General features: G+C 36.2%; 1 protein-coding gene across 5 annotated transcripts in view; it reads left to right on the top strand.

The window, feature by feature from the left end:
- Window positions 1-26,981, top strand: part of NCK1 (NCK adaptor protein 1) — an 81,657-nt gene that overhangs the window by 41,406 nt on the left and 13,270 nt on the right. For 4 of the 5 annotated variants that reach the window (XM_027061782.2, XM_027061781.2, XM_027061783.2 and 1 more), the window contains exon 2: window positions 20,287-20,530. In XM_027061782.2, the coding sequence (XP_026917583.1) occupies window positions 20,305-20,530 (226 nt within the window). In that variant the 5' untranslated portion in view covers window positions 20,287-20,304. Of the gene's footprint in view, window positions 1-20,286; window positions 20,531-22,033; window positions 23,521-26,981 lie in introns of those variants that run through there. The other variant, XM_015074257.3, reaches the window with a different exon arrangement.

Below are 26,981 nucleotides of genomic sequence, written 5' to 3'. Positions count from 1 at the left end.
TTTGGTTGACTTAAGTTTGATTTTTAACGGATCAGTGAGGTTTTCTAATTTTTTCTTAATTATCAAAGTAATATATGAACATAGATGAAAATGTCAGACAGTGTTGGGGCACCTGGGTGGCTCAGTCGGTTAAGCATCTGACTTCGGCTCAGGTCATGATCTCTCATTCATGGGTTTGAGTCCCGTGTCGGTCTCTGTGCCGACAGCTCAGAGACTAGATAGAGCCTGCTTTGGATTCTGTGTCTCCCTCTCTCTGCTCCTCCCCCACCTTGCACTTCTCTCTCTCTCTGTCTCTCAAATGAGTAAACATTGGGGTGCCTGGGTGGCTCAGTCGGTTAAGTGTCCGACTTCAGCTCAGGTCATGATCTCACAGTTCGTGAGTTTGAGCCCCCCATCAGGTTCTGTGCTGATAGCCAAGAGCCTGGAGTCTGCTTTGGATTCTGTGTCCCCCTCTCTCTCTGCGCCACCCCTGTTTGCACTGTCTCTCACGGTCTTTCAAAAATGAATAAACATTAAACAATTTTTTTAAGTGAATAAATATAAAAAAAATTAAAATGTCAAATAGTGCTAAAAGGCCTAATAACAAAAATAGCAGACCTTTGCTCTCCTTTTTCTACCCCCTTGCCTCAAGAAGTAATCACTTTAAAATTTTTTGAGCTCTTTTAGAAGCAACAGCGTAAAAAGTTGAAAGTGGTGACTTCTTGACCAGCAGGAGGAAAAAGGAGGAGGAGAACAAAGGACTGTTAACTTTTGTTAGAGGCCTTATAGTACTATTTGACATTTTAAACTATATTCATGTATTACTTTGATAAATAAAAAACATGTAATTGTTTTATCTCCTGATGGATTAGTTTTAGACACCTACTGATTTTCTGTTAAGGTTAATGAGGTTATTTATTTATTTATTTAGCAATCTCTGTACCCAGCTAGGGCTCGAAATCACAATTTTGAGATCATGAGTCCCATGCTGTACCTACTGAGCCAGCCAGGTGCCCCCATTTACTTTCTTAACCTTTCTTAGCCTTATTGTCTTAGTTAAAATTGTATATTCATATTCGGGATTTTCATCATTATGACTATATAAAACACATACATATTGTTTATAGCTGACCCATCTACTATGATTAAATTTTACTTCTTGTGTAATTTTTTTAATTTATAAGAAATTTATATGGTTTACATTTAAAATTTAAAATTTTCTTTGTTGTCTTTGAACTTATAGCTAAGCCTTCCCATGTTCCAGCAGTTCTGTAAATAGCCTAATCTGTCAGATAATTTTACCAGGTTTTTTTCTTTTTTTGGAATCCTCCAATTTGGACTGTTTATTCTAGATCTGCTTCTGATCTTAATTTACTTTTGCTAGCATTTTGGAAATTCCTTTTGCCTTTATTCATTGCTTTTCCTGCTTCCTAGATTCTGTGTCTTCTTTTTTCTTGCTTTACTCCTTTGTTTTGCTGGAACATATTGTCTGGTTGTTTCCTAAGTCAGTGTAAATTGGAATTAAATTTTATGAGAATGGTTGTCTGAAAATGACTGTTATTCTTACACTTAATTTTACTTGGTAGTTTGGCTGTATAGGGGAGTTATGATTTAAAGTGTATAGAATTTCAGTTTTGCAAGATCAAAATTGTTCTTGAGATGGATAGTGGTGATAATTGTGCAACATGATGAACGTACTTAATGCCACTGAACTGGACACTTAAAAATGGTTCAGATGATAAATTTTATGTGTATTGTATCAGTTAGCTAGGGTTGCCCTTCAGAGTATCACAGATTGGTGGCTTAACAGAAGTTTATTGTCTCAAAATTCTGGATGCTAGAGTCTAAGATCAAGTTGTCATCAGGATTGGTTTCTTCTGAGGGCCTCTCTCTGGCTTGTAGATGGTTGTCTTCTCCGTGTCTTCATATGGTCTTTGCATAGTGTGTGTCCTAATCAGCTCTTCTTAAAAAAAAATTTTTTTTTTACATTTATTCATTTTTGGGAGACAGAGACAGAGCACAAGTGGGGGAGGGGCAAAGAGAGTGAGAGGGAGACACAGAATCCAAAGCGGACTCCAGGCTCCGAGCTGTCAGCACAGAGCCCGACGTGGGGCTGGAACTCATGAACCTTGAGATCATGACCTAAGCCAGAGTCGGATGCCCAACCGACTGAGCCACCCAGGTGCCCTGGTAATCAGCTCTTCTTATAATGACACCAGTCCTACTGGATTAGGAGCTACCCTAATGACCTCGTTTTACCTTAATTACCTCTTTAAAGACCTTATCTCCAAATACAGTCACATTCTGAGGTACTAGAGGATAGGATTTCAGCATCTGAATTTTGGAGGGGAAAAAATTCAGCCCATCATATGTATCACAGTTTAAAAAATGCATATTAAAAACATGAGTATAGTTGATTATCAACCCATTTAGGTTTAATTGCCATGTAGTACAATAAGGATTAAATCAGTTAATGTGTTTACATTTGTTGTATTAATTATGCCAGTAAATTCTTCATTATGTTACTTTTTTTCATAATTGGTGATTTATACCATAATTATTTATCATTTAGTAATATTAGCAAGATTATTCCTTTTACTTTAGTGGTAATGTATAATGGTTTCTTCTTTAGATTATATAAAATGTAATATTCTTCAGAGTGTAAAATGGTGATATGTTCTTAAGGTGATCTTGATACAGCTTATAATTCAGAGTAATAAGTAACATTTTGTGATAGCTGACAAAATAATCATATAGGGAGTAGTAAAGCATTAATGAAATAAGTTTTTGAAAAATAGAATTACAGTTGATTATTTTGAGAACATGTTTTGCTTGATATACCTTTCTTTACTCTCAGGCCTTATTAGCTCTGTGTCCTGTTAGTCTGTAAAAACTACTTAGTAAATATTTGTTGAATTAATTTTGGTATGCACAGAACTATTGCCTGTGGGTTTTTTTGTTTGTTTGTTTGCTTCTATTGGGGATATGTTCAAAGTGATATTTGCAAAACTAAATAGAAGAAGGTGGCATTTTATTTGACCTGTTTAAAAAGAAAAAGTCCTGATTTTTTTTTTTTAAGAGCCTTTATTTCAGACTAGCCTATAATCTTTTATTTTCCCCATGATGGGATTCTTACCTGTGTTGTTTCATTGTAAGAGTGTTTAACAATCAAAATTACTTGACAAGATAGTAGGGCTTAAAACATTGAATAGAATAAAATCATTTTATGAATTGCTTTGTCTTTTTGCATTACTTACAGCATATTGAAGTTAGGTATTTGGGGATTTTTTTTCCCCCTTCATTGTTTACTGAAAGATCTGTAACCCAACCAAACTTCCGGAGTTAGTCATTTGGGTATTGTCACTCTGCTGATTTTTATCAGAAACAGGAAATTGTCAAGTTATGTGTTAAACTATAAGAGAGTCTAAAATTGCATTTGTATTAGCATGAGAGATTTCTTTTTAGAATTTTTTTCTATCACTTGCTAATTCCATACTTCTCCTCAGAATGTAACAATTGCCTTGCCAAAAACGGTCATATTTATCATGGGCTATATACATAGCAAACTGTACTCTTCCTCATAGTTTACATATTACACACAATATGATTGGTAACATGATTTGACAGACTTAGTGTCATTAATATATAAATATACCCAATAAATGTATAAAATATAAAAGTAGGTTGGGGAAGAATATATTTTTAGGTGTTTGGCCTGATGTTATTATTACTATATTTAGATTAGCAATTCTCTGGAGGTTCCTAACATACCTTTTAAAGAGTCTACAAGACCAGACTATTTTCATTATACAGAGATGTTAATTTCCATTTTTACTCTGGAGATTCTAGAGGCTGTATGAATGCAATGATATTTTATAATAAAATGTCAACATTTGAAGATCTGCAAAACTTAGTGAATGTATATTACATGATGATACAGAATCATGTGAATATAAACAAGCCCATTTAAAGTATCAGACTGAGCAGTGAATATTTTCTGCCAAATATTTTAGTTTACATTCAGGAAGATTCACACTTTTTAGAGTGTGGTTGAGATTTGACACAGTTATATAATCACTGCCACAATCTAAATACAGAACAGTTTTTCACCCCCTCATGCTTTTTTTTGTTAATATATTTAAAAAATTTTTTAACATTTATTTTTGAGAGACAGAGACCGAACAGGGGAGGGGCAGAGAAAGAGGGAGACACAGAATCTGAAGCAGGCTCCAGGCTCTGAATTGTCAGCACAAAGCCTTGTTCAGTGCGGGGCCTGAACCCAGGAACCGTGAGATCATGACCTGAGCTGAAGTCAGAAGCTTAACCGACTGAGCCACCCAGGCGCCCCACCCCCTCACGCTTTGTAGTCCAGGATGTCATACGTAGCCTTTTGAGTCTGTTTCAAGGACATTGTATATGGTTTATCTATGTTTAACTTTATAAGAAGCTGCCAAACTGTTACCCTTTAGGTGGCTATACTGTTTTGCATCCCCACAAGCGCAATGTGTGAATTCCCCTTGCTCTGCATCCTTATTGACACCTGGTACTGTTGTGTTTCCTCTCCTCTCCTCTCCTCTCCTCTCCTCTCCTCTCCTCTCCTCTCCTCTCCTCTCCTCTCCTCTCCTCTCCCCTCCCCTCCCCTCCCCTCCCCTCCCCTCCCCTCCCCTCCCCTCCCGTCCCCTCCCCTCCCACCCCCACTCTCCTGTATGTCCCCTCCTTCCCTTCCCCTCTCTTCCTTTCCTATTACCTCCCTTTTTAAGCCATTTAATTTGCTGTGTCATGATATCATTTTGTGGTTTTAATTTGCATTTCTGTAATGACTTATGATGCAGAGGATCTTCATATGAGTTTATATGTCATCCTTGTACATTATCCCCTTTCCAAAAGTTCACATTATGCCACTTAAAGACCTACATCAGTATGGTAATGACTTATTGTGAAAGTGAAAATCCTCTTTGGATTTCTTTCGGTTGGCAAAAACAGGTGCTTAGTACGTGAGATATTCTTCAGTAAAAGCAAAATGGTGTGACTTGAACTTTCAGAAAGAAGGGGATACATTGTATGTCATTTTTGCTTGTGAAAGGTTTCATAGGAATGCTGTACTTTCAGGTAGTGGGGGAAACCTCTGTCTTCTTTGGTGAAGTATCTGTTCAAATATTTTCACCATTAAAAATGTTAAATTTTTAAATATTTTTGTCCATGGCTTTTCTGGGCACAGCCTGAGGCACAGTGCTCCTTAAGGAATAGCATGCCAATGGCTCTACTGGCCTGGCCTCCATGACTTTGGGCTGGCAGTCTTCCAGCCTGTTGAAACCCAGGTAATGACCTTCTTTTTTGAGATGGGGGAGGTGGCCTTAATGATCTCTGAATCACCTTTTGGGTCCTTCTTCCCTTGTCTTGAAGAGTATCTCACATTTGCAGTGGCATATCTGTATGTCGCATCCTATTAAATCTAAGAACACTGACAGTCTTTTTTCATCTTTGTCTCCTTCCAGTTCATATTGGCTATTTCCTGCTGGGGTGGCTCATTGAATCCCATGTTCACACCTTTACAAATCCCTATTAAAGAATCTCTTGCCACACTCATAGTGTTCTGTTCTGAATGTGTTTTCTCTCTCTTGCTCGTTCTCTTCTTTTTTTTTTTTTTTTTTTGGCAGTACAGCAGAGTGAGAATTTCTACCTTTTAAATTAACTTCCCTTTTGATTAGCAATTATATCTTTAAGATATTTTTCTTCTCATGTTTTACTGTAAGCACTCAAGTGAAACCAAGCCACAATTTCAACACTTTGCATAGAAATGGCCTCAGTCACATAGCCAGTTTCATCCTCACAAGTTCTACCCTTCCACAAAACACTAGGATGTGAATACAGTTCAGCAAAGCGCCTTACCATCTTCTAACAAAGATCACCTTTCCTCCAGTTTCCAATAACATTTACCTTATTTCTGTCTGAGATGTTACAGATTGGCCTTTACTGTTGTTAAAAAAACAAATTCGACTGGGTAAATGTAAAGATCTTACTGACTTTATTTGATGATGCATGAATTGGGCAGCATCTCATCTAGCAGATAGAAAGGAACTCCAAAGAGCTGTACAAAATTAAAGCCTTTTATTGGTAGAGAAAGGCAGGAAAAGGACGTTTCTAGCAAAGAGGCCACCTTCCTGTGGAGGATGGAAAGGTGCTGGGTAGGGTGGAGGATGGAAGGATGGAAGGGTACCTCACTGGTGCTGACCAGGTAATTTCAGATCGACTGGTTAAAGGTTACATTTCTGGGAGAGACTGAAACTGCAATTATGCTAGGTATTGAGTCTTAGTTTTCTGACAAGGGGCTTAGTATGAGGGACTCCATTTTCGGTCTGTTGTCTCCCTCTTTTTTTTTTTTTTTTTTTAATGTTTATTCTTTTTTGAGAGACAGAGAGAGACAGAGCATGAGCTGGGAAGGGGCAGAGGGAGGGAGACACAGAATCCGAAGCAGGCTCTAGGCTCTGAGCTGTCAGCACAGAGCTCGACGCGGGGCTTGAACTCATGAACTGCGAGATCATAACCTGAGCTGAAGTCAGATGCTCAACCAACTGAGCCACCCAGGTGCCCCCGTTGTCTCTTTTTTTAACACTGTATTTCAGTCAGCATTCTGTTCATGACCACTTAGGGATTCTCTTAAAAGGATTGAGGCTTTCCCTGCATGTCTCCCATTTCTGAGCCTTCAGAAGAATTTAACCTTAATGGTCTGTTCATGGCAATGTAGAATTTTTCTAGCCTGTACTTCCAGATTCTGTCCATTATCCAGTTTGAAAGCCACTCCCACATCTTTAAGTATTTGTTACAGCTGTACCCTCAATTCTTGGTACCAGTTTCTGTATCATTATGTTTGGGCTGATAATAACAAAATACGGTAGGCCGGGTGGCTTATAAACAGCAGAAACTTACTGCTTGCAGGTCTGGAAGCTGGAAGTCTTGAGATCAGGGTGCCAGCATGGTCAGGTGAGTCCCTCCTCCATGTTGCAAGCTTCTTGTATCCTCACATGGTAGAATGGGTTTAGGGAGTTGTATTGGATTTCTTTAATAAAAGTACTAATCCCATTCGTGAGAGCTCTATCCTTAGGGCCTAATCACCACCTCCCAAAGGCCGTGCTTCATAGTAACTATCACCTTATGGAGGTTAAGATTTCAACATTAATTTTGGGGAGACACAAACATTCAGACCATAGCAACAGTATTTCATTATGTTTTTAGTTTTAGGTTTCTTTCATTTATGTTTCATTACATTGGTAATTTGTCTTTTTGGTCATTTTTGCTAGAGAGTTATCAATTTTGTTGATGTTTTCAGAGAACATCTTTTGGTTTCAATGGTTTTTCTCTAGTTTCTATTTCAGTCTCACTGATTTCTGGTCTTTATGATGTCCTTTTGTTTCCTCTGGGTTTAACATGCTCTTTTTCTAGTTTTTTAAGGCAGAAACTTACATTATTGATTTGGGACTTGTTTTCTAACATTTTATTAATGACAATACTATAACTTTCTTTGTAAGTACTTTATTAGCTGCATCTAAAAAATTTTTATATGTTGTGTTTTCAGTTTTATTTAGTTCAAAATATTTACTAATTTCCTTTGAGTTTTCCTCTTTGATAACATGAATTGTTTAGAAGTGTAGTGTTTAATTTCCAAATACTTAGAGATTTTCCAGTTATCTTTCTGTCACTGGTTTCTAGTTTAATTCTGTCATGGTCATAGAATGTATGCTGTACAATATCAATTCTTTTTACAATCATTAAGGTTTATTTTAGTGTCCAGAATATGATCTGTCTTGGTGAATATTCCATGTGCCCTTGAAAAGATGTTTATGTTGCTGTTAAGTATAGTGTTATGTAAGTCAGTTGGATTCTCTTTGTTGATATTGTTTAAATCTTTTTTTTTTTTTTTTTTTGCTGCTTTTATACATGTTCCGTGAATTACTGAGAGTAGTTGTAGTTTCCATGAATAGTGGATTTGTTTACTTCTTTCAGTTTTAATAATTTTTGCTTTATGTATTTTGCAACTCTGTTAAGTATATATACATTTAAAATTGTTGTGTCATTTTGGTGAATGGACCTTTTTCTCATTATCTCTTGTTTCTATACCCAGTAATTTTTCTTGTTCAGAAATCTACTTTGTCAGATATTTATATAGCAGCTTTACCTTTCTTTTGATTCCTGTTTGCATGATCTTTTACTTTTATGCTATCATATTTAAAATGGGGTTCTAATAGTCTTTTATTAATTGAATCTAACTACCTCTCTGTCTTTTAATTAGTGTAAGACCATTTAGTGTAATTATTGATATATTTGTGTTTAATTATTTGTTTACTGTGGAGGTTTTTCTTGTCTTCTTTTGGATTATTTGAATACTTTCTTAGTATCCATTTTATTGTATCTATTGGTTTTTGGTTATATCTTTGTCCAATTTTTTTAGTGATTGACCTAAAGATTATAATATTCTATGTATACTTGACTTTTCATATTATATCTAGAATTTATATTTTACCACTTCAAATAGAACATAAGACCTTACTGGGTGATGGGTATTGAGGAGGGTGAAACGCCCAGAGTCTAAGAGACCCCCAAAAACGAACCACCAGAGTCCAGAGTCAAAGCTAAGCAGCAAGGGTCATTTATTGCAGGTTCGAACCTGGACCTCTGCGCCCCCGTTGCTGGTGGCGCCAAGAGGCCCTGAGAGAGGTTTTTACACCCCTTTTATAGACAGGTACAAACAATTCATGGGGAAATCAGGAATTTTCCACAGTTACAGAGCTGCGATTGGTTGGTGTTTAAAGTTGGACACTTAACAGTATTCGATTGGTTCCTGCCTTTAGGTCAGACCACAACCGGGGGTACGGGTATCACAATGATTGATCAGGAATACACGGATGTGCCAAGCAACAATGATTGATCAGGAGTACACAGATGTGCCAAGTAACAATGGTTGATCAAGAATATACGGATGTGCCAGGCAATAATGATTGATCAGGAATACATGGGCGCGCCAAGCAATTGTACAGAAGCGGAACAAGCTGGTTAAGCTTGGTTAGGTTTCAGTTTCCCATAACTTAAGCTTTTAAGTTTCAATTTTCTCGGGCCTCTCAGAGGGCACCTTTTGGGATGAGCACTGGGTGTTGTATGGAAACCAATTTGACAATAAATTTCATATATTGAAAAAAAAAAATAAAGAAAAGCAAAATGTTCCCTGGGGAAAAAAAAAAAAAGACCATAAGACCTTACAACCAAGTAGGTCCCGTTGCCCTTCCCACTTTATATAATAATTATCATATGAATTATACATATGAACCCCCATGATGGTATTATAATATTCCTTCTCAAGAGCTATGCATGTTTTAAAGAATTTAGAAGATAAAAAATAATCTTACTATATTCACCCACGTATTTACTTAAAAAAAATTTTTTTTAATGTTTATTTTTAACAGAGAGAGAGAGAGAGACAGAGCATGAGTGGGGGAGGGACAGAGAGAGAGAGGGAGACACAGAATCTGAAACAAGCTCCAGGCTCTAAGCTGTCAGCACAGAGCCCAATGTGGGACTTGAACTCAAGGACAGCGAGATCATGATCTGAGCCAAAGACGGATGCTCAACCGACTGAACCACCCAGGTGCTCCTACTATTTTTTTTTTAAGTTTATTTATTTATTTTGAGAGAGCACATGTGAGCAGGGGAGGGGCAGAAAGAGAATCCCACACAGGCTCTGCATTGTCAGCACAGAGCCTGACACAGGGCTGGATCCCATGAACTGTGAGCCGATGCCCTGAGCCGAAATTAATAAGAGTTAGTGCCCAAGCCAACTTCAGGTGTCCCACGAAAGGCCTCTAATTGAGAAACAGCCTCTTCTCCAGTGAAACATTTAGTTTGGTAAATGTGGTTTGTGAATTTACTCCCTGTTTTCACATTATATTCAATTTATATGATTTGAACTAAGCTTGGCTAAAAGAGATCAAGAGAGAAATGGCTGTTAAAATAGTGCAAATGTTTCTACCCATTCTACTCTTAGTTTATGCCTCAGGGTACACATGAGATAGGAAGCATTACTTTGCTTTTTCAGTTGGCCTCAATAGCTATCCCGATGTTTTGTCATATGTAAAGATACATCGTTTTTCCTACTGTCTGGATTCTAAATTCAAATTAACTCTTACCTAACTGAAGAAATGATCTTCAGAGGAAATTTAACTTATTAGTGTTTTTTTTTGTTTGTTTTTGTCTGTTTTCTTTTTTTGTTTTTGTTTTATTTTGCTTTATGTTATAATTATTTAGGTGTTAGTTGTGGTTCTACTATAAAGCAAATTTACTTCATACCCTTATTTCTCTTACATTTCTTTTTCTGTCATACTTTTCCCAATTTTCCTCACCCCTACTTTGTATTTTGGCTGCCAGTTCCTATTAGCTAGTTTTCCATTAGTTTTATCTTTTATAGTACATTAAAAAATAAATAAATAAAGTAGGAGTGCCTGGGTGGCTCAGTTGGTTGAGCCTCCGACTTTGGTTCAGGTCATAATCTCACGACTTGAGAGTTTGAGCCCCACATCAGGCTTGCTGCTGTCAGCACAGAGCCTGTTTTGGATCCTCTGTCCCCATCTCTCTCTGCCCCTCCCCCGCTTGCACTCTCTCCTTTAAAAATAAATAAAACATGAAAAAATAAAGTAATATGTATTCAAACCACACAGATCTGTGGCGTACGGACTAAGTTTTACCCACCTTACCACTCACTGATTGAGGCTATCACTTTTACAGCTTGCAGTATATCCTCCCAGAACTTTTGTTTTTTGTTTATTTTTGAGAGAGAGAGAGGAAGAGAGAGAGCACAAAGGCTCATGAGCAGGAGAGGGGCAGAGAGAGGGGACGGAGGATCTAGAACAGGCTCTAAACTGACAGCAGAGAGCCCGATGTAGGGCTCAAATTTACAAACAGCGAGATCATGACCTGAGCCAAAATGCTCAACTGACTAAGGGCATCCAGGCCTCCCCCTCCCAGAACTTTTTAATGCCTGTACAAACATCTGTAATTGGAATTTTTTTCAAAGTAGAATTATAATCCTCTTATTTTGGAATTTGCATTTTTACTTAATATTTATTGGCCATTTTACCATACCAGTACTTTATAATTTAGACACTCTTGGTGTGCATTTCTTTTTTTTTTTTTTAAGGTTTTATTTTATTTTATTTTATTTTATTTTATTTTATTATTTTTTTAATTTTTTAAAATGTTTTTATATATTTTTGAGAGAGCGTGAGTGGGAGAGGGGCAGAGAGAGAGGGAGACAGAATCTGAAGCAGGCTCCAGACTCAGACCTGTCAGCACCACCCCACGCGGGGCTCGAACTCAAGGACTGTGAGATCATGACCTGAGCCGAAGTCAGATACCCAACCAACTGAGCCAGCCAGGCTCCCCTAAAGATTTTACTCGAACTCAAGGACTGTGAGATCATGACCTGAGCCGAAGTCAGATACCCAACCAACTGAGCCAGCCAGGCTCCCCTAAAGATTTTATCCTTAAGCAATCTCTACACATAACGTGAGGCTCAAATTTACAATTCCAGGATCCAGAGTTGCATGCTTTTCTGACTGAGCCAGCCAGGTGCCGCTTGGTGTACATTTCATTCCTTATTTTTCATAGCAGTGAAACAGCAAACATTCTACATAACTTTAAATACTTGCATTATTTTTTCCTGTAGTATGTAGGTTGCTGATTCAAAGAAATGTGCATTTAAAATTTTGACAATTATTGTGAAGTTTTTCTTGAAAACTTTTGTACCTAAAATGTAATAACCAAGTTAAAAAGATACATGACTGGAAAGATTTATGTCAAAGACAAAGGGCAGATATTCCTGCTATATCCAGTTGGTGTTCTAACCACACAGAAGCATATATTCTGTCTTTCCTGTTAGGGTCTGTGTATTAGCGTAATCATAAATGTTCTTAGTAAAACATTCACAGTTTCCTAAAGCAGGTTGAGCTAGCAAATCATCATTTTGGAGATAGTAGATCTGGGCAGTGATCGTCAATGGCTGATAAAACCATTAGGTGAAGGTTTGATGGGGAGCTTGATGATAGGTGAATCAGTTTGATATTATGAATCCACCATTCATTTTAAACATCAACCAGATATAGGGTGCCTCCAGTTTTATGCCAATAAGTACACATGAGTATCTCTGAAGTCTTCCTACAAAAACAATAATAGAACCTGGGGTGGGTCAGGGGAGTAAACCCTCTATATAAAATTACCAATTTATAGGAGATAGGGAAGATAAAGGAACACCATGAGGATGCACCTCAGTCAAATCCACAATGTGGGAAGTGCTCTAGAACAAATGAAGCCAGGTTCTTCAACAAATAAATGGCATGAAAATAGTGGGGAAAGAGAACTGTGTTCTATAGATTAAGGAGATTTAAAACATTAACCAAAGTGCAGTATACAGACTTAGTTTAGATCCTGGTTCAAACCAACTATAATTTTTTTTTTTTAATTTAAATACGCTTAGCAAAACTGAATGAAATGAAAGAATTGTTGGAGGTGCTTTTAAACTTAATAAAGAAGCACTTATATTTTTAACGGCACAAGTTTTAAAAAAATATGTTGATAGCTGAATTTCAATATAGTTTATTGTATTTGCAATCTTCTGTATTTTTATGCATTTAAAACCTTATTCTGAGTAGGAGTAATAGGTTTTACTAGACTTAACTTTCTTTTTCCTATGGGGTGAAGGCCCATGGCAGAAAAGGTAAAAGCCCCTTGATTAGTTGCTAATTTTCATGGGGTATGTGTTATCTCTTAGTACTTATAGGTGAGATCATAGGATTTCCACACTCCCACCAAAAATTGGGGGGATAAATAAACCACAAAGGCAGAATATTGATAATTGAAGTTGGGTGATAGGTGGGGGGTTCATTATACTATTCCTTACTATGTATGTGTTGAAAATGTCCATAATTAAAAGATACAACCTTTATATCAATTTTTAGTTACAATTCCAGTAAGTAGTAGAAGGCATATTTTGTACATTCGGGGGGAGCTTTGAATAAACTTGGGCTATTTTCTATTTTCTGTTACTCTGATAGGTAAAGACTAATGCCTCAATTTTAGTTTTCATTTCTTTATATAAGGACATTCAAGTGGATCTTTTACAGTACTTTTTGACTCCTTTCTTTTCCATAATTACTTTTTTGTTCTTTGCCAATTAAAAAAAAATTGTTTATTTTTTGAGAGAGAGAGAGAGAGTATGAGTGGTGGAGGAGCAGGGGCAGAGAGAGGGAAACACAGAATCCAAAGTAGGCTTCAGGCTCTGTGCTGACAGCTCAGAGCCTGACGCGGGGCTCGAACTCACAAACTGTGAGATCATGACCTGAGCTGAAGTCAGATGCTTAACCAACTGAGCCACCCAGGCGCCCCTGTTCTTTGCCAGTTTTTAAACTTAGTTTCTTAACTTTGTTTTTTGATGTTGGTGGTAGGTGGAATAAAGGTTCCTGAAAGATGTACACATTCTAATGTCCAGAACCTGCGAATATGTCACCTTGTATAGTTAAAGAGACTTTGCATATGTTAAGGATTTTGAGATGGGGAGATTATTTTGGATTACCTTTATGGGGCCACTGTATATTATAAAGGTCTTTATGAGAGGGAGGCAGAAAGGTTAAAGTGAGCAAAATAGATGTGAGGATCACACTAAAGATCAGAGTGGTGCAGTCATGAGCCAAGGAATGCAGGCAGCTTCTAGGAGCTGGAAATGGCAAGGAGTAGATTTTCCCCTGCAGCCACCAGAAAGAACACAACTCTGCTGACACTTTGATTTTAGCTCATAAGACCCATTTCATACTTCTGACCTCCAGAGCTGTAAGGTAATTTAAGTCACTAAGTTTGTGATAATCTGTTACAGCAGCAGTAGGTACTGTCCTTTGCTGTAAAAAAGTTTAAATTTCATTTTGTAGTTTCTAATACTGGAATCATGGTAATAAAAGACTTCCTTACATCAGGAGTGTGAAAATATTATTTCTATATTTTTTGTTTTGCTTTTTTCTCTCTAATCAATGTATTTTATTTTTAACTTTTAATTTTGAGATAATTATAGATCCATATGCAGTCATAAGAAATCTTACAACTTACTGAGAGATCCAGTGTCTCCTTTACTTAGTTTCTCCCAATGGTGACATCTGGCAAAAGTATAGTACAGTATAACATTCAAGATAGGAATATTTATATAGTCAAGATACACATTTTCATCACAAGAATCCCTGATGTCGCTCTTTTAAAACCACCCCCACTTCCCTCCCAATTCCCATTCCCTTCTTAACCCTAGGCAATCATTAATCTCTTCACCATTGCTATAGATTTGTCATTTCAAGAATATCCTGTAAGTGGAGTTACACAGTGTGTAACTTTGGGATTGGTGTTTTTTGGGTTTTGGTTTTTGTTAATTTGGGGTTTTTTTTGGTCACTCAGCATAATTCCCTGGAGTTACATTCAGGTTATTGCATATATCAGTTATTTTTTTCCCCTTTTTATTGCTGAATTATATTCCATGGTATGGAATGTACCACAGTTTATTTAACCATTCTCTTGTTGAAGGACATCTGAGTGGTTTACCATTTGGGGCTATTACAAATAAAGTTGTTTTGTATTTAGGTAAAAGTTTTTGTGTGAATGTAAGACTTCATTTCTTTGGGATAAATGCCCTGGAGTACAGTTGCTTGGTTGTGTGGTAGTTGCATGTTTTATTTTACAAGAAGCTGCCAAGCTGTTTTTCAGAGCATCTATATCATTTAACATATTCTCATCAGCAGTGTATGAGTGATTCAGTTTCAACATGTCTTTATCAACATTTGGTATTGTTACTGTTCTAATTTAGCCATTCTGGTAGGTGTGTGTGACATTTCAATGTGGTTTTAATTTGCATTTTCTTAAGAGCTAATGATGATGAACATCTTTTTATGTCCTTATTTGCCATCTATGTATCTTTTTCAGTGAATGTCCCTTCATGTCTTTTGTTCATTTTCTACCTCTTTCTGTTATTGAGTTTTTCCTTCTATGGATCTTGCTTGTGGTGTCAAGTCTAAGAACTCTTTGCCTAGCTCTGTATCCTGATATATTTTTCTTAAAATTTCATAGTTTTACATCTAAGGTTGTCATTCATTTTGAGTTAGTGTTTGTATAAGATGTGAGATTAGGTGTTGTACTTTTTTGCCAGGGGTTGGGAGGTGGCTATTAATGTCCTTTTGCTTTAGCAACATTTGTTGAGAAAACCCCATTCCCCAGCCAGTGAATTACTTTTTATACCTGATCAAAATCCAGTTGGGCATATTTGTTATGGGTCTGTTTCTGGGCTCTCTTTTCCATTGTTATATGTGTCTATTTCTTTGCTGATATTATACAACTTGACTATTATATCTATATAATAAGTTTCCCCAAATCATTTTATATTGACTTAAAGAAATGTTTTAGCTTATTCTAGTTATTTTGCCCTTCCATCCAAATTATAGAATAATACTGTGTATATAAGCAAAAAAAATTTTGCTGGGACTTTGATAAGAATTATGTAAACCTGTGTATCAATTTGGGAAAAATTAGTGTCCTTACTCTGTGTCTTCCATTTCAGAAACACTTTTAGATTTTCTTTAATTTCTTTCATCTGCATTTTGTAGTTTTCAACATATAGTCTCCTTCATGTTTTATTAGCTTTGTACCGCTTTCATTTTTTCCCATTTTTAGTAATTATAAATGGTATCACATTAAAAAAAATTTTTTCTTAATGTTTATTTATTTTTGAGACAGAGACAGAGCATGAATGAGGCAGGGTCAGAGAGAGAGGGGGAGACAGAATCTGAAGCAGGCTTCAGGCTCTGAGCTGTCAGCACAGAGCCCAACGCGGGGCTCAAACTCACAGACCGTGAGATCATGACCTGAGCCGAAATCTGAAGCTCAACTGACTGAGCCACCCAGGCGCCCCAGTGGTATTGCATTTTTAATTTTGGTGTCCATGTGTTCCTTCATAGAATATAGAAATACAGTTGATTTTTGCATGTTGATCTTGTGTCCTATGACCTTGCTGAATTCACTAGTTAGTACTGGGATGGAGTTTTTTTGTTTTTGTTTTTTGGGGGTTTTTTTGGTAGCTTTCTTAGAATCTGTGTTATCAGTCATATCCTCTGCAGATAAGGAGAGTTTTATTTCTTTTCTGATCTGTGTGTTGTTTATATCCTTTACTTGCCTTGCTGAACTGGCTAAAACTTGCAACACTTTGTTGATTAAGAGTAGTGAGAGTGGGTATCTTTACCTTGTTCTTGATTGTAGGAGGAAGGTATCGGTCTTTAACCATTAAGTATGTTGTTAGCTGTAGGTTTTTTGTAGATCCCATTTATCAAGTTGAGGAAGTTCCCTTCTATTTCTGTTTTTCTGAGAACTTTTATCATGGGTATTGAATTTGTCAGATGCTTTTTCTGCATTGAGTAATATGCTCATATGATTTTTCTTGGCTTGTTAATGTGAATTATACTGTTTAATATTTGAATATTGAACCAGCTTTGTATCCCTGGAAAAAACCCTACTGGATCATGGCATATTAATTCTTTTTATATACTGCTGAATTCCACTTGCTTATATATTTTTTAAGGATATTTGCATCTATATTAATGAGGGATATTGGTTGGTCATTTTTTCATACTGTTGTTGTCCAGTTTTGACATCAGGGTAATACCAACTTCAAAGATAAATTGGGAAATATTTCTCCCTCTACTATTTCCTAGAAGAGATAATGTAGAACTGGTGTAAGTTTTTTAAATAATTGGTAGATTTCTTGAGTGAAGTCATCTGGACCTGAAGATTTCTTTTGGGGGGTAAAGTTTTTATATTATGAATTTAATTTCCTGAATAGTTATGGGGCTATTCAAATTATATAGTTCATAATGAGTGTGTTTTGATAATTTGTATTTTTTGAAGAATTGGTCCATTTCCTCTAAGTTGTCAAATTTATGTGTGTGGAGTGTTTATAGAATTCCCTTATTATTACCCTTTTGATGGGAAGGAATGACTTTGATTAACCCAAATACAGCTTTGAAGCTAGAGTCAGTCCTCCCCAATTGCATGGCTAAAACAATAATAGTGAGGTGACAATTAGAAGGATAATTGAGATATTGTGAGGAAATGAGAAAGTTCTGGGTATACAACCTACAGCGCCATCACACCAAATCTTAAATTTAATAAAATATCATTTGCCGGTTTTATATGATTACTCTTCTAAGTAAATTTTAAACTTGGTTTGTCACATTTCAAAATAAATTCCACTGGGACCTACAATTAAATTTTATTAAATTTATAGATTAATTATAAGGGTGTGTGTGTGTGTGTGTGTGTGTGTGTGTGTGTGTGTGTGTGTGCGCGCGCGCGCGCGCGTGCGCGCACATGCAGTTTCCCACAGGGAAGGAATCAGAGTCAGTGCTTAAGTATGCCCGAAAAAAAAAAAATCCTCTGCTTTTTATTGCCTCAGAAAATTTATCACTCATTGCTGTATATTTTTGCATCATGTGCTAGTAATTATTTAGACTTGGTTGTAACTTATTTGGAAGTGAAGTAATTACATACAGAAAAGTTGCAGGAATACAAATTGATTTTTCTGATTTCTCCCTGTTCATTGTTTTTTTTAATACTACATCATCCTCTTATTTTAGCATTATTAGTTATTTCACTGCTTTACATACTTGAGTCATTCTTTCCAAAGAATATATGGTAGGTTTTGAGGCCTTGCATTGCCCCCCAAAAAGTATCTGCCTTATAAACACAAAACTATCTACACTTGAATGCTAGTGAATGTTGAATTCTAGATTAAAATGCATTTCTTTGAGAACATTGAACAACTTGCTTCATTGTTGAGAAAGGAGAATGCTATTCAATATCCAAACCCAAAAGCTGAATTTATTTGCTTGCTAAGCCAGAGATAGCTTTTTATGTATGATGATCTCTCTGAAGAAAGTAGGAAGCTGAACTAGTAAGTTCAAGAGTGAGTTAGACTTGTAAATTTCCTTTCTTTTTTCTGAAAGAGTTTGTGTAAATTGGAATTACAATTCCTTGTATTTTAATAGAACTTGCCTATAAAACTGTGTGGTTTTAATGAACATCAGGATGTTCATTATGGGAAGGTTTCTTAATGACTAAGATTGAATGCTAGTACCTTTTTAGTTTTTATTTTTCTATAAATTTGCACATTTTAGTTTTCAGATTTATTAATAAAGTTGCTTATAGTATTGCCAGGTGTTTTGAATGTCTGAAGCATCCATAATTAGGACTCCCTTTTCATTCTTGGTATTTGGGTATGTTTTTCCTTTATTCATTTATCAGTCTTGCCAAACTATGTCCATTTTTAGTCATGGCAAAGAACTACCTTTGTATTCTATTGAGCCTTTCTCCTATATCATTGTTTTCTGTTTCATTAAATTCTACTTTTATTTGTATTACTTCATTTTTTCTACTTTATATTTTACTTTTCTAACTGCTTAAGACAGATGCTCAGTTCATTAGTTTAAGATTTTCTGATTTTTCTGATGTAACTATTTACAACTAGGATTTCTCTATATATAGTCCTTTTGCTGCATCCCACAGATTGGCTATATAGTCTTTTTATTACTTTACTTCTCTAAATATTTTCACAATTCTATTATAATTTCTTCTTTGACTCATAAAGTTTTAGAAGTTTCCAAACAGGAGGTTTTTATTTTATTTTTAATTTTTTTAGCTTTATTTATTTATTTATTTATTTTTTTCAATATATGAAATTTATTGTCAAATTGGTTTCCATACAACACCCAGTGCTCATCCCAAAAGGTGCCCTCCTCAATACCCATCACCCACCCTCCCCTCCCTCCCACCCCCCATCAACCCTCAGTTTGTTCTCAGTTTTTAACAGTCTCTTATGCTTTGGCTCTCTCCCACTCTAACCTCTTTTTTTTTTTTTTTTTCCTTCCCCTCCCCCATGGGTTTCTGTTAAGTTTCTCAGGATCCACATAAGAGTGAAACCATATGGTATCTGTCTTTCTCTGTATGGCTTATTTCACTTAGCATCACACTCTCCAGTGCCATCCACGTTGCTACAAAAGGCCATATTTCATTCTTTCTCATTGCCACGTAGTATTCCATTGTGTATATAAACCACAATTTCTTTATCCATTCATCAGTTGATGGACATTTAGGCTCTTTCCATAATTTGGCTATTGTTGAGAGTGCTGCTGTAAACATTGGGGTACAAGTGCCCCTATGCATCAGCACTCCTGTATCCCTTGGGTAAATTCCTAGCAGTGCTATTGCTGGGTCATAGGGTAGGTCTATTTTTAATTTTCTGAGGAACCTCCACACTGCTTTCCAGAGCGGCTGCACCAATTTGCATTCCCACCAACAGTGCAAGAGGGTTCCCGCCAAACAGGAGGTTTTTAAAAAGCTCTTTTTGTTATGGTTGTCAGAGAATATGGTTGTAGGATACCAAGTACTTGAAAGTTACTGGGAGTTTCTCTATTGCCTAACATTTGATCAATTTGTATGTTTATTCCATTTGTATTATCTCTGGAAGTAATATATGTGTATGTTTATTAGATCAGATTAATGGTTTTGCTGTCAGTTCTTTTTTTTCTTTTTAAGTTTATTTATTTTGAGAGAGAGAGAGAGAGACAGTGCACATGTACAAGCAGGGAAGAGGCAGAGGGAGAGAGAGAATAGGAAGCAGGCCCTGCGCTATCAAGCATGGATCCCCTCACGGGGCTCCATCCCACAAGCTGTGAGATTGTGACCTGAGCTGAAATCAAGAGTCTGGTGCTTAACCACGGGGCCACCCAGCCACCCCTTGATGTCAGTTCTTACCTAGCCTTACTAATTTTTTTTGTCTCCTTGATTTATACTGAGATAAGTATGTTAAAAATTGTCCTCTGTGATAATGGAGTTGTCTACTTTTCCTGTGGTTCTATCAATCTATTTTGGAACTATGTTAATAGGTACATATAAGTTTAGCTGTTAAATATATTTCATAACATCTTCTATTATGTATTGAACTAGTTTTTGTAGTGAACTTCTTTATTACTGGTAATAGTTTGCCTTAAAGTCCTTTTGTGTGTTATTAATATAGCTACACTAGTTTTGTTTTGATTAGTATTAGTATTGCCTGTTTTTTTTTGTGTTTTTTCGTATTTTTCCTTTAATCCTTTCAGGGCTCTTAGGGTTTTGGTGTATCTCATTTGAAAAGCATGTATACTACTACTAATTAATTAAACCTCATAAAAAATGTTCTCTATGTGGTTACAGTGCTGAAGCTGCTGAAAGATGGCAGAAGAAGTGGTGGTAATAGCCAAATTTGATTATGTGGCCCAACAAGAACAAGAGCTGGACATTAAGAAGAATGAGAGATTATGGCTTCTGGATGACTCTAAATCCTGGTGGCGAGTTCGAAACTCCATGAATAAAACGGGTTTTGTGCCTTCTAACTATGTGGAAAGGAAAAACAGTGCTCGGAAAGCATCTATTGTAAAAAACCTAAAGGATACCTTAGGTAAGTTATTTTGTATTAAAACACCAACAATACTTTTTTTTTTTAATAGTTTCTTTTAATTTGTATTTATTTTTGAGAGAGAGACAAGAGCATGAACGGGGGAGGGACAGAGAGAGAGGGAGACACAGAATCTGAAGCAGGCTCCAGGCTCCGAGCTGTCAGCACAGAGCCCAACGCGAGGCTTGAACTCACAAACCATGAGCGAGATCATGACATGAGCCTAAGTCGGATGCTTAACTGACTGAGCCACCCAGGCACCCCAACAATACTTTCTTTTAAATGGATGCTAGAGCTTGGTTTTTTGTACAGAATTTTGGCAGCATTGGGCAGAATTGACCAGAGAAGACCAGGACTAGAATTTCAGGTAGGCCAGGTAAGCTTGGCTTGTAGCAGGTATTCAAGTCAGAAGACTGTTAAAGGTCATAAGTGTTAGTGGGTATTTTCTATAAATCTAGCTGATGTTCAAGGGCCAAACCAGAGTGGTGCTAAATAGCAGAACTGACTTCTAGCCTGTACTCCTTGAACCATGAGTGCCTGTTGGAGTGTAGGTAGATTCTGCATTTAAGTGAGACAAGGATAAATGAGGGAGATTTAGAATTGCTTCCATGGCGTTAAGGCAACTTATTTAACTTGGCATATTGCTGTATTTTAACCTTTAATAGCTTACATTTCAAATTTTGCTCTCAAAAACAAACCATCATTTTATTCTTCCATTTGATGAGAGTTTTAATTTGTGAATCATTACTGTAGATTAGCATATACCAAACTGATGTCTTTCCTATTTTGTTTTTCTTTTTTGCCTCTAACTGTAGTTTGTTTTTACTAGCCCTCCATTAGGACCAGAGATAATGGAACCCATTTCACACTGGGCTTGGCTGAGCTGATAGGAAGGAAATATGCACAGATGAGGACTGGCCTCTTTTTTCTTTTAATTTAAACTCTCCTTGGCTGACAGGAAGGAATTGGGAGGGACAGAATTTCATTTTTGGTATTCAGGCAAACATGCTGTTACTTAGTGGTTCTTTGTCTATATGTAGAAGAGAAAGTAAAATTTTTCCTTGCAGAGATACTTTGGGAATAATGTGGCATGATTAACAAATATGAAATATTATTGACTAACTGCTTTGTATTTTATTTCTTGTTAAACATTGTTATTCTAGACTAGAGTGTTCTTTCAGTTATCAGCAATAGAAGACAAATAGCAAAAACTAAAATATAGTATAACTCAAAGTAAATATAAAATGTTAGAATATTGGTTTGTGTGATAATAACATTTCCAGTATTCTAAAGGTAGTTTAATAACGAGTTATTAATCTGAATTTTCACTGTAACTTTTAACTGTGTATCTGAGGTTACCTTTTATTATGATTTTAAGGTTTTACAAATGAGACCATTATTATTAGTTTTTTTTTTAATTAAGGTTTTTTTTTTTAATTTTAGAGAGCACAAGCAGGGGCGGGGAGTGAGAGAGAGGGGCGGGGGGAGTCAGTCTCAAGCAGGCTCCACACTCTGTGCAGAGCCCAGTACAGGGCTTGATCCCATGCGCAGAGCCCCATGTGGGGCTGGAACTCAGGAACCATGAGATCATGACTTGAGCAGAAATCAAGAGTCGGACACTCAACTGACTGAGCCACCCAGGCACCCTTATTAGTTTTTAGTATTCGTTTTTTAAGTGGAAGACAAATCAGAAGACTTTCCTTGACTAGCTGAAGATACCAGAGTTAGAATCAGGAATACTTCTGATTTTGTAAATATTGGACACTTACTTAAAGCATGTAGATCAGAAGTATTGGGGAAAATTAAGGTAACTTCTATCAAGAAAGTATGCCTCATAGTGATGAAGACACAGAAAGGACTAGGGCTACACCTAGATAGACTTTTTTGTTCCTTTTGAAAGGATACTGGTATCCTGGGACTAGAGCAAATGTGTAAACAAAAGATTGCGAAAAACCTTAATATCATAGAGCAGAGAAGAAAAATATCCCACTTTTAGATACTATTTTATATAAATTTATAAAGCCCAACTAGATAGGGGCACCTGGGTGGCTCAGTCTGTTGAGTGTCCGATTCTTGATTTCAGTTCAGATCATGATCTCCTGTTTCATGAGTTCCAGTCCTACATGGGGCTCTGTGCTGACAGTGTGGAGCTTGCATGGGATTCTCTCTCTTCCTCTCTCTCTGCCCCTTCCCTGCTCATGTTCTCTCTCTCTCAATAAATAGACATCAAAAAAAAAAAAAAAACAATTTTATATATGTATATAAAAAGCCTAACTAGATAGAATGTTTATTATTTGTTAACACTCCTGGGAAACCTTGTATACTATTTTCTGATATTATTAAGATAATTTTGGCAAGACTTTAAGTTCTAGGATATCTCTGTTAACTTTATTACTATATTACATTTATTGCTGCCTATATTGCAGGGTACTTGAAAGCATTTGTTTTATTGTAATGATTTTTAGTTCTCCTATATAATGATGTATATCCACCTTTTGTATCAGATTGCCTTCTCTTTGTATTTCTAACCCCCTTTTTGGTAACTTAAATGTCCCATGTAGTTAATGGTTTTGTTTGACAATGATTATGCTGGTGGAGACTTTGTTTGAAAGTTAAGAAAGAAAAGGAGAAAACAAAGGAAAGCGTGAATGCATGAATATATTTTCAACTACTGAAAATACATGCTTTAAAGCTTCTTCCAAAATAAGGCTGAATAATAAGGTAACATTTGTGGCCATGATGATATACTTGTTTTACAGGTTCTGTTTTAGTTTAGAGGGGAAAGAGTTTTGGAAGGAGAGAAGCCTCAGAAAGGCTTTCTATTCCCTGGGTGTGGGCCAAGTCACATGGATTGGGTGTGGGGAGTTTCAGTGTTGCAGAACAGACCAGGAAGCTCACTGAAATTATCCTGAGCTGTGTTAACAGACTGACAAAAGAGAACACGGGATTTTTATTCAAAATGGATTGGTTAAACGTCTTTAAAGATTTTTTCAGTAAGTTCATCTGTTTATTAAATCCATACTTTTCTTGTAGTTTTTGAGTTAGATATTTCACTTTAGTGAATTTAAAGAAAAACTGTATGGAGAGAACCAGGTGCATTTATATAATAGGCTGGTGCTTTGTATTGTCTATGATACATAAGCTAAATGGTGATACGTCATAAAATATTAGTTTTGACTTGATAAGTAAAATAGTTTTAAAATGCTTTAGTTCCAATGTTTAAATAATAAGTAGGAAAAGGATATAAATGAGTTTGCAGTTTTAATTTGGTAACTTTGAACTTAGCATAGACATTTGAAGTGTTAAATTGTAAACATATTAAAAATGTGAAGAAAAGAACGGATTAGGTGAGCAAGTTCCTTCAGCCTCAATATTTGAATTAACATAATATTGTTTTAGTACTTTTTACCTAGATTTTAGAGAAACAGTGTAGAAAATAATATTGAATAAAGCAGCAATAAAAGGAATGTTTTGATTTAATCAATGTAAGATTGCTAGAAGCTGCTATTTTGGTAAATGTGAGATTTTATATTTTGAAATGAGTTGGAGAGCAGCTGCATCCAAAGAAAATGAAAATACTGAAAAGCATGGTGAATTATTGGGATTGTTTTTGAGTTCATTTTATAAAGTAATACTAATACTAACTTATAAGAGCCTAATGTGTATATTTGCTGATGGCCTTTTTATGATCTTACGATAGTGAACTTGATTTGATCTCTTTGAACATTTGCTTGGTGTTTCTAGAAAAATGAACAGAGGAGTTGTAGAAGTTTCTTATGCATAAGGAATCTAGGGAAACAAAGAGTAACCTGTTGAGAGATTTCAGGGAAAGGGCAAAATGGAAAAGGAGCAAGTACTTTGTTGAAAAGAATACTGTAATTGTACTATTAAGACTCATTTGTTTCTTCAGTTAACTTTGGTGGCCAAGTGAATCCTTCTGGAATAGATCTCCTTTGTTTACTTTTTGGGAAGTTAATACATTTTTAGATCCACTGTTTGGATTAGTTTTCCTTTTAGAAAGCTTATTAATTTATTCATTCATTTATCAATATATTTTTCTTGAGAGCCAACTGCAAGCCAGATAAAAATTATAGAATGAAAAACTAATACTAACTCTCATGAAACTTACATGGTGAGGAGGTAGATGGTAGTGGTTATTTAATATTGATAATACAGTGGATTTCATGTCTCAGTTTGGTTGTAAATGATGTTGACCATAAATCAACTATAGAAATGGTATAAAAAGAATATATTGTATCATTAAGATGGTGATTCATTATATACCATCAATTCAATAATAACATTATCATTTACTCTTTTGTCTTAGAAAGTTGATAATCTTAAATATGTTTGTAGACTGAGGGTCAGGGTTTATAACCAAGGTATTCCTTTTCTCATTACCTGCAGCAAGCCAAAGCTTGAATTTATTTTGCTTTGCAGTGGAAGATACAGTGTATCTTTGTGTGGTGGCTAGAATAAAAAAAGAGGGCTCAGGATTTTAGGTAAAACAATAATCAAAAACAATTTATTTTATTTCATATAGGTGAAATGAACAGATAAAAATACAAAAATTTAAATAAAAACCTTTAATGGGAAAAGTGCTTGGGCAGCTCAGTTGGTTAAGCATCGGACTCTTGATTTAAGCTCAGGTCATGATCTCACAGTTCATGGGATTGAGCCCCAAGTTGGGTTTTGTACAGATAGTGTGGAGTCTGCTTGGGATTCTTTCTCTCTCTCCCTCTCTCTCCCTCCCTCTCTCTCTCAGTCTCTCTCTCAGTCTCTCTCTCTCTCAATCTCTCTCTCTCCTTCTCTCTTTCCGTCTCTCTCTGTCCCTTCCCTGCTCATGGGCACATGCACTTTTTTCTCTCTCTCTGTCAGATAAACTTGTAATGAAAAGAACACCATTTATATGTATTTAGAATTCCCTAGTTGTGCTCCCAGATGTACCCCTTACTTAGCCATGTGGTTGAAGGTATATAACTAAACTTCCCTGATTTCTTATTCCTTATTTGTGAAGGAGAGAGTTAGGCAAGACTAGATGATCCTGGGAAGTCCCTTCTAATTCCGAAAGTCTTATAATCCTGGTAAACCACTGATGAGTTTTACGTGTGATAGAAATCAGGGGAAAATCCATGAGGGAAAGAGAACTAGTTTTGAAGAAGTAGGAACATAAGAACAGAACTATATAGTTCCTTAAAGAATTAGAAGGATCAGTAGTACTTTCTTCGGCTTCCTTTTATTGAACATTTATTTAGTCAGTGATTTAGATGGAGGAAAAGTGACATGCTTAAAATAAAGAAGAGCTAATGCTGGAAAAATAATACATTGGGTTCAGATATATGTTTGAAAGGTAAAAACTGAGAAATAAACAAGGTGAATTGGGACAGACATTAATGTAAAATTCTAATTAATTTGAATTAATTTAAAATTTTTAGTTACTTAAAATTGATTTTAATGTTTATTTTTGAGAGAGAGAGAGACAGACAGTGCATGAACAGGACAGGGGCAGAGAGAGACGGAGACCCAGAATTCGAAGCAAGCTCTAGGCTCTAAGCTGTCAACACAGAGCCTGACACGGGGCTCGAACCCATAAGCTCGTGAGATCATGATCCGAAGTTGGATGCCCAACTTGACTGAGCCACCCAGGCTCCCCAATGTAAAAATTTTACAGGGAATTAAAAAGATTGCTGAGAACCTGGCTTGGCAGGATTTTATATCAGTAAAAGACACATCGAGAGCTGCTGTGATAATGTGGGTGCTAAAGAATTTCAATGCAGTTCATGATAACATTAATTCAGATCTTTGCAGTTCAAGTGAAAGGATGCAAATAGCTACTTCATGTGTGTGTGTGCTGGCCAAATAAAATGTGACATAGTTGTCCACTTTGGATAGATACATACTTGAACTGTGGTATTGAGAAAACTTAGATGCTTCCAAATACTGGCATCCAGTATTGCAGTATCAAGGATCTGCAAACCAGGTTACATAAACGTAGTTATGGGTACAAAGATTTGCCTTAGGAAAAGGACAGTTGTCATGTGACTGGAATATTCACAATGCTCAACTAGATTCTTAAAAATTAGATTCTTAAAAACTTTGTTAATAATACATTGTTTTGGTCAAGAAACAGTACTATAGGAGGAAAGAAGTAAGACCAGTGGGTAAGAGTGAGGGTAAGATTGGAAGCTATACTAATACTTTTGGTTTTATTTTTAAAAAAGCTAATGATAAAAATTGATAACGTTTTGGAGTGGTGGCAGGGTTTGGAGCTGATGGCCAAGAAAGTACTCTTGAAGACGTCTTTAGTGCAAAAAGGTGGTCTTGTTAAAGCACGGGGACTGGACCTGTGGGCAGAAAGAGCTGCCCTGGGACCGTGACTGGTTATATACTTGGGAGTTGGGGGAGGTAAAGTCAAAAGGGCGTTTCCAAAGAGATTTTCTTCTGCTAAAGAAGA

The sequence above is a fragment of the Acinonyx jubatus genome, chromosome C2 (genome assembly GCF_027475565.1).
Source record: "Acinonyx jubatus isolate Ajub_Pintada_27869175 chromosome C2, VMU_Ajub_asm_v1.0, whole genome shotgun sequence".
Taxonomy (NCBI): domain Eukaryota; kingdom Metazoa; phylum Chordata; class Mammalia; order Carnivora; family Felidae; genus Acinonyx; species Acinonyx jubatus.
Note: the sequence above shows the minus strand (reverse complement) of the source record. Positions and strands in the feature narration are given on the sequence as shown.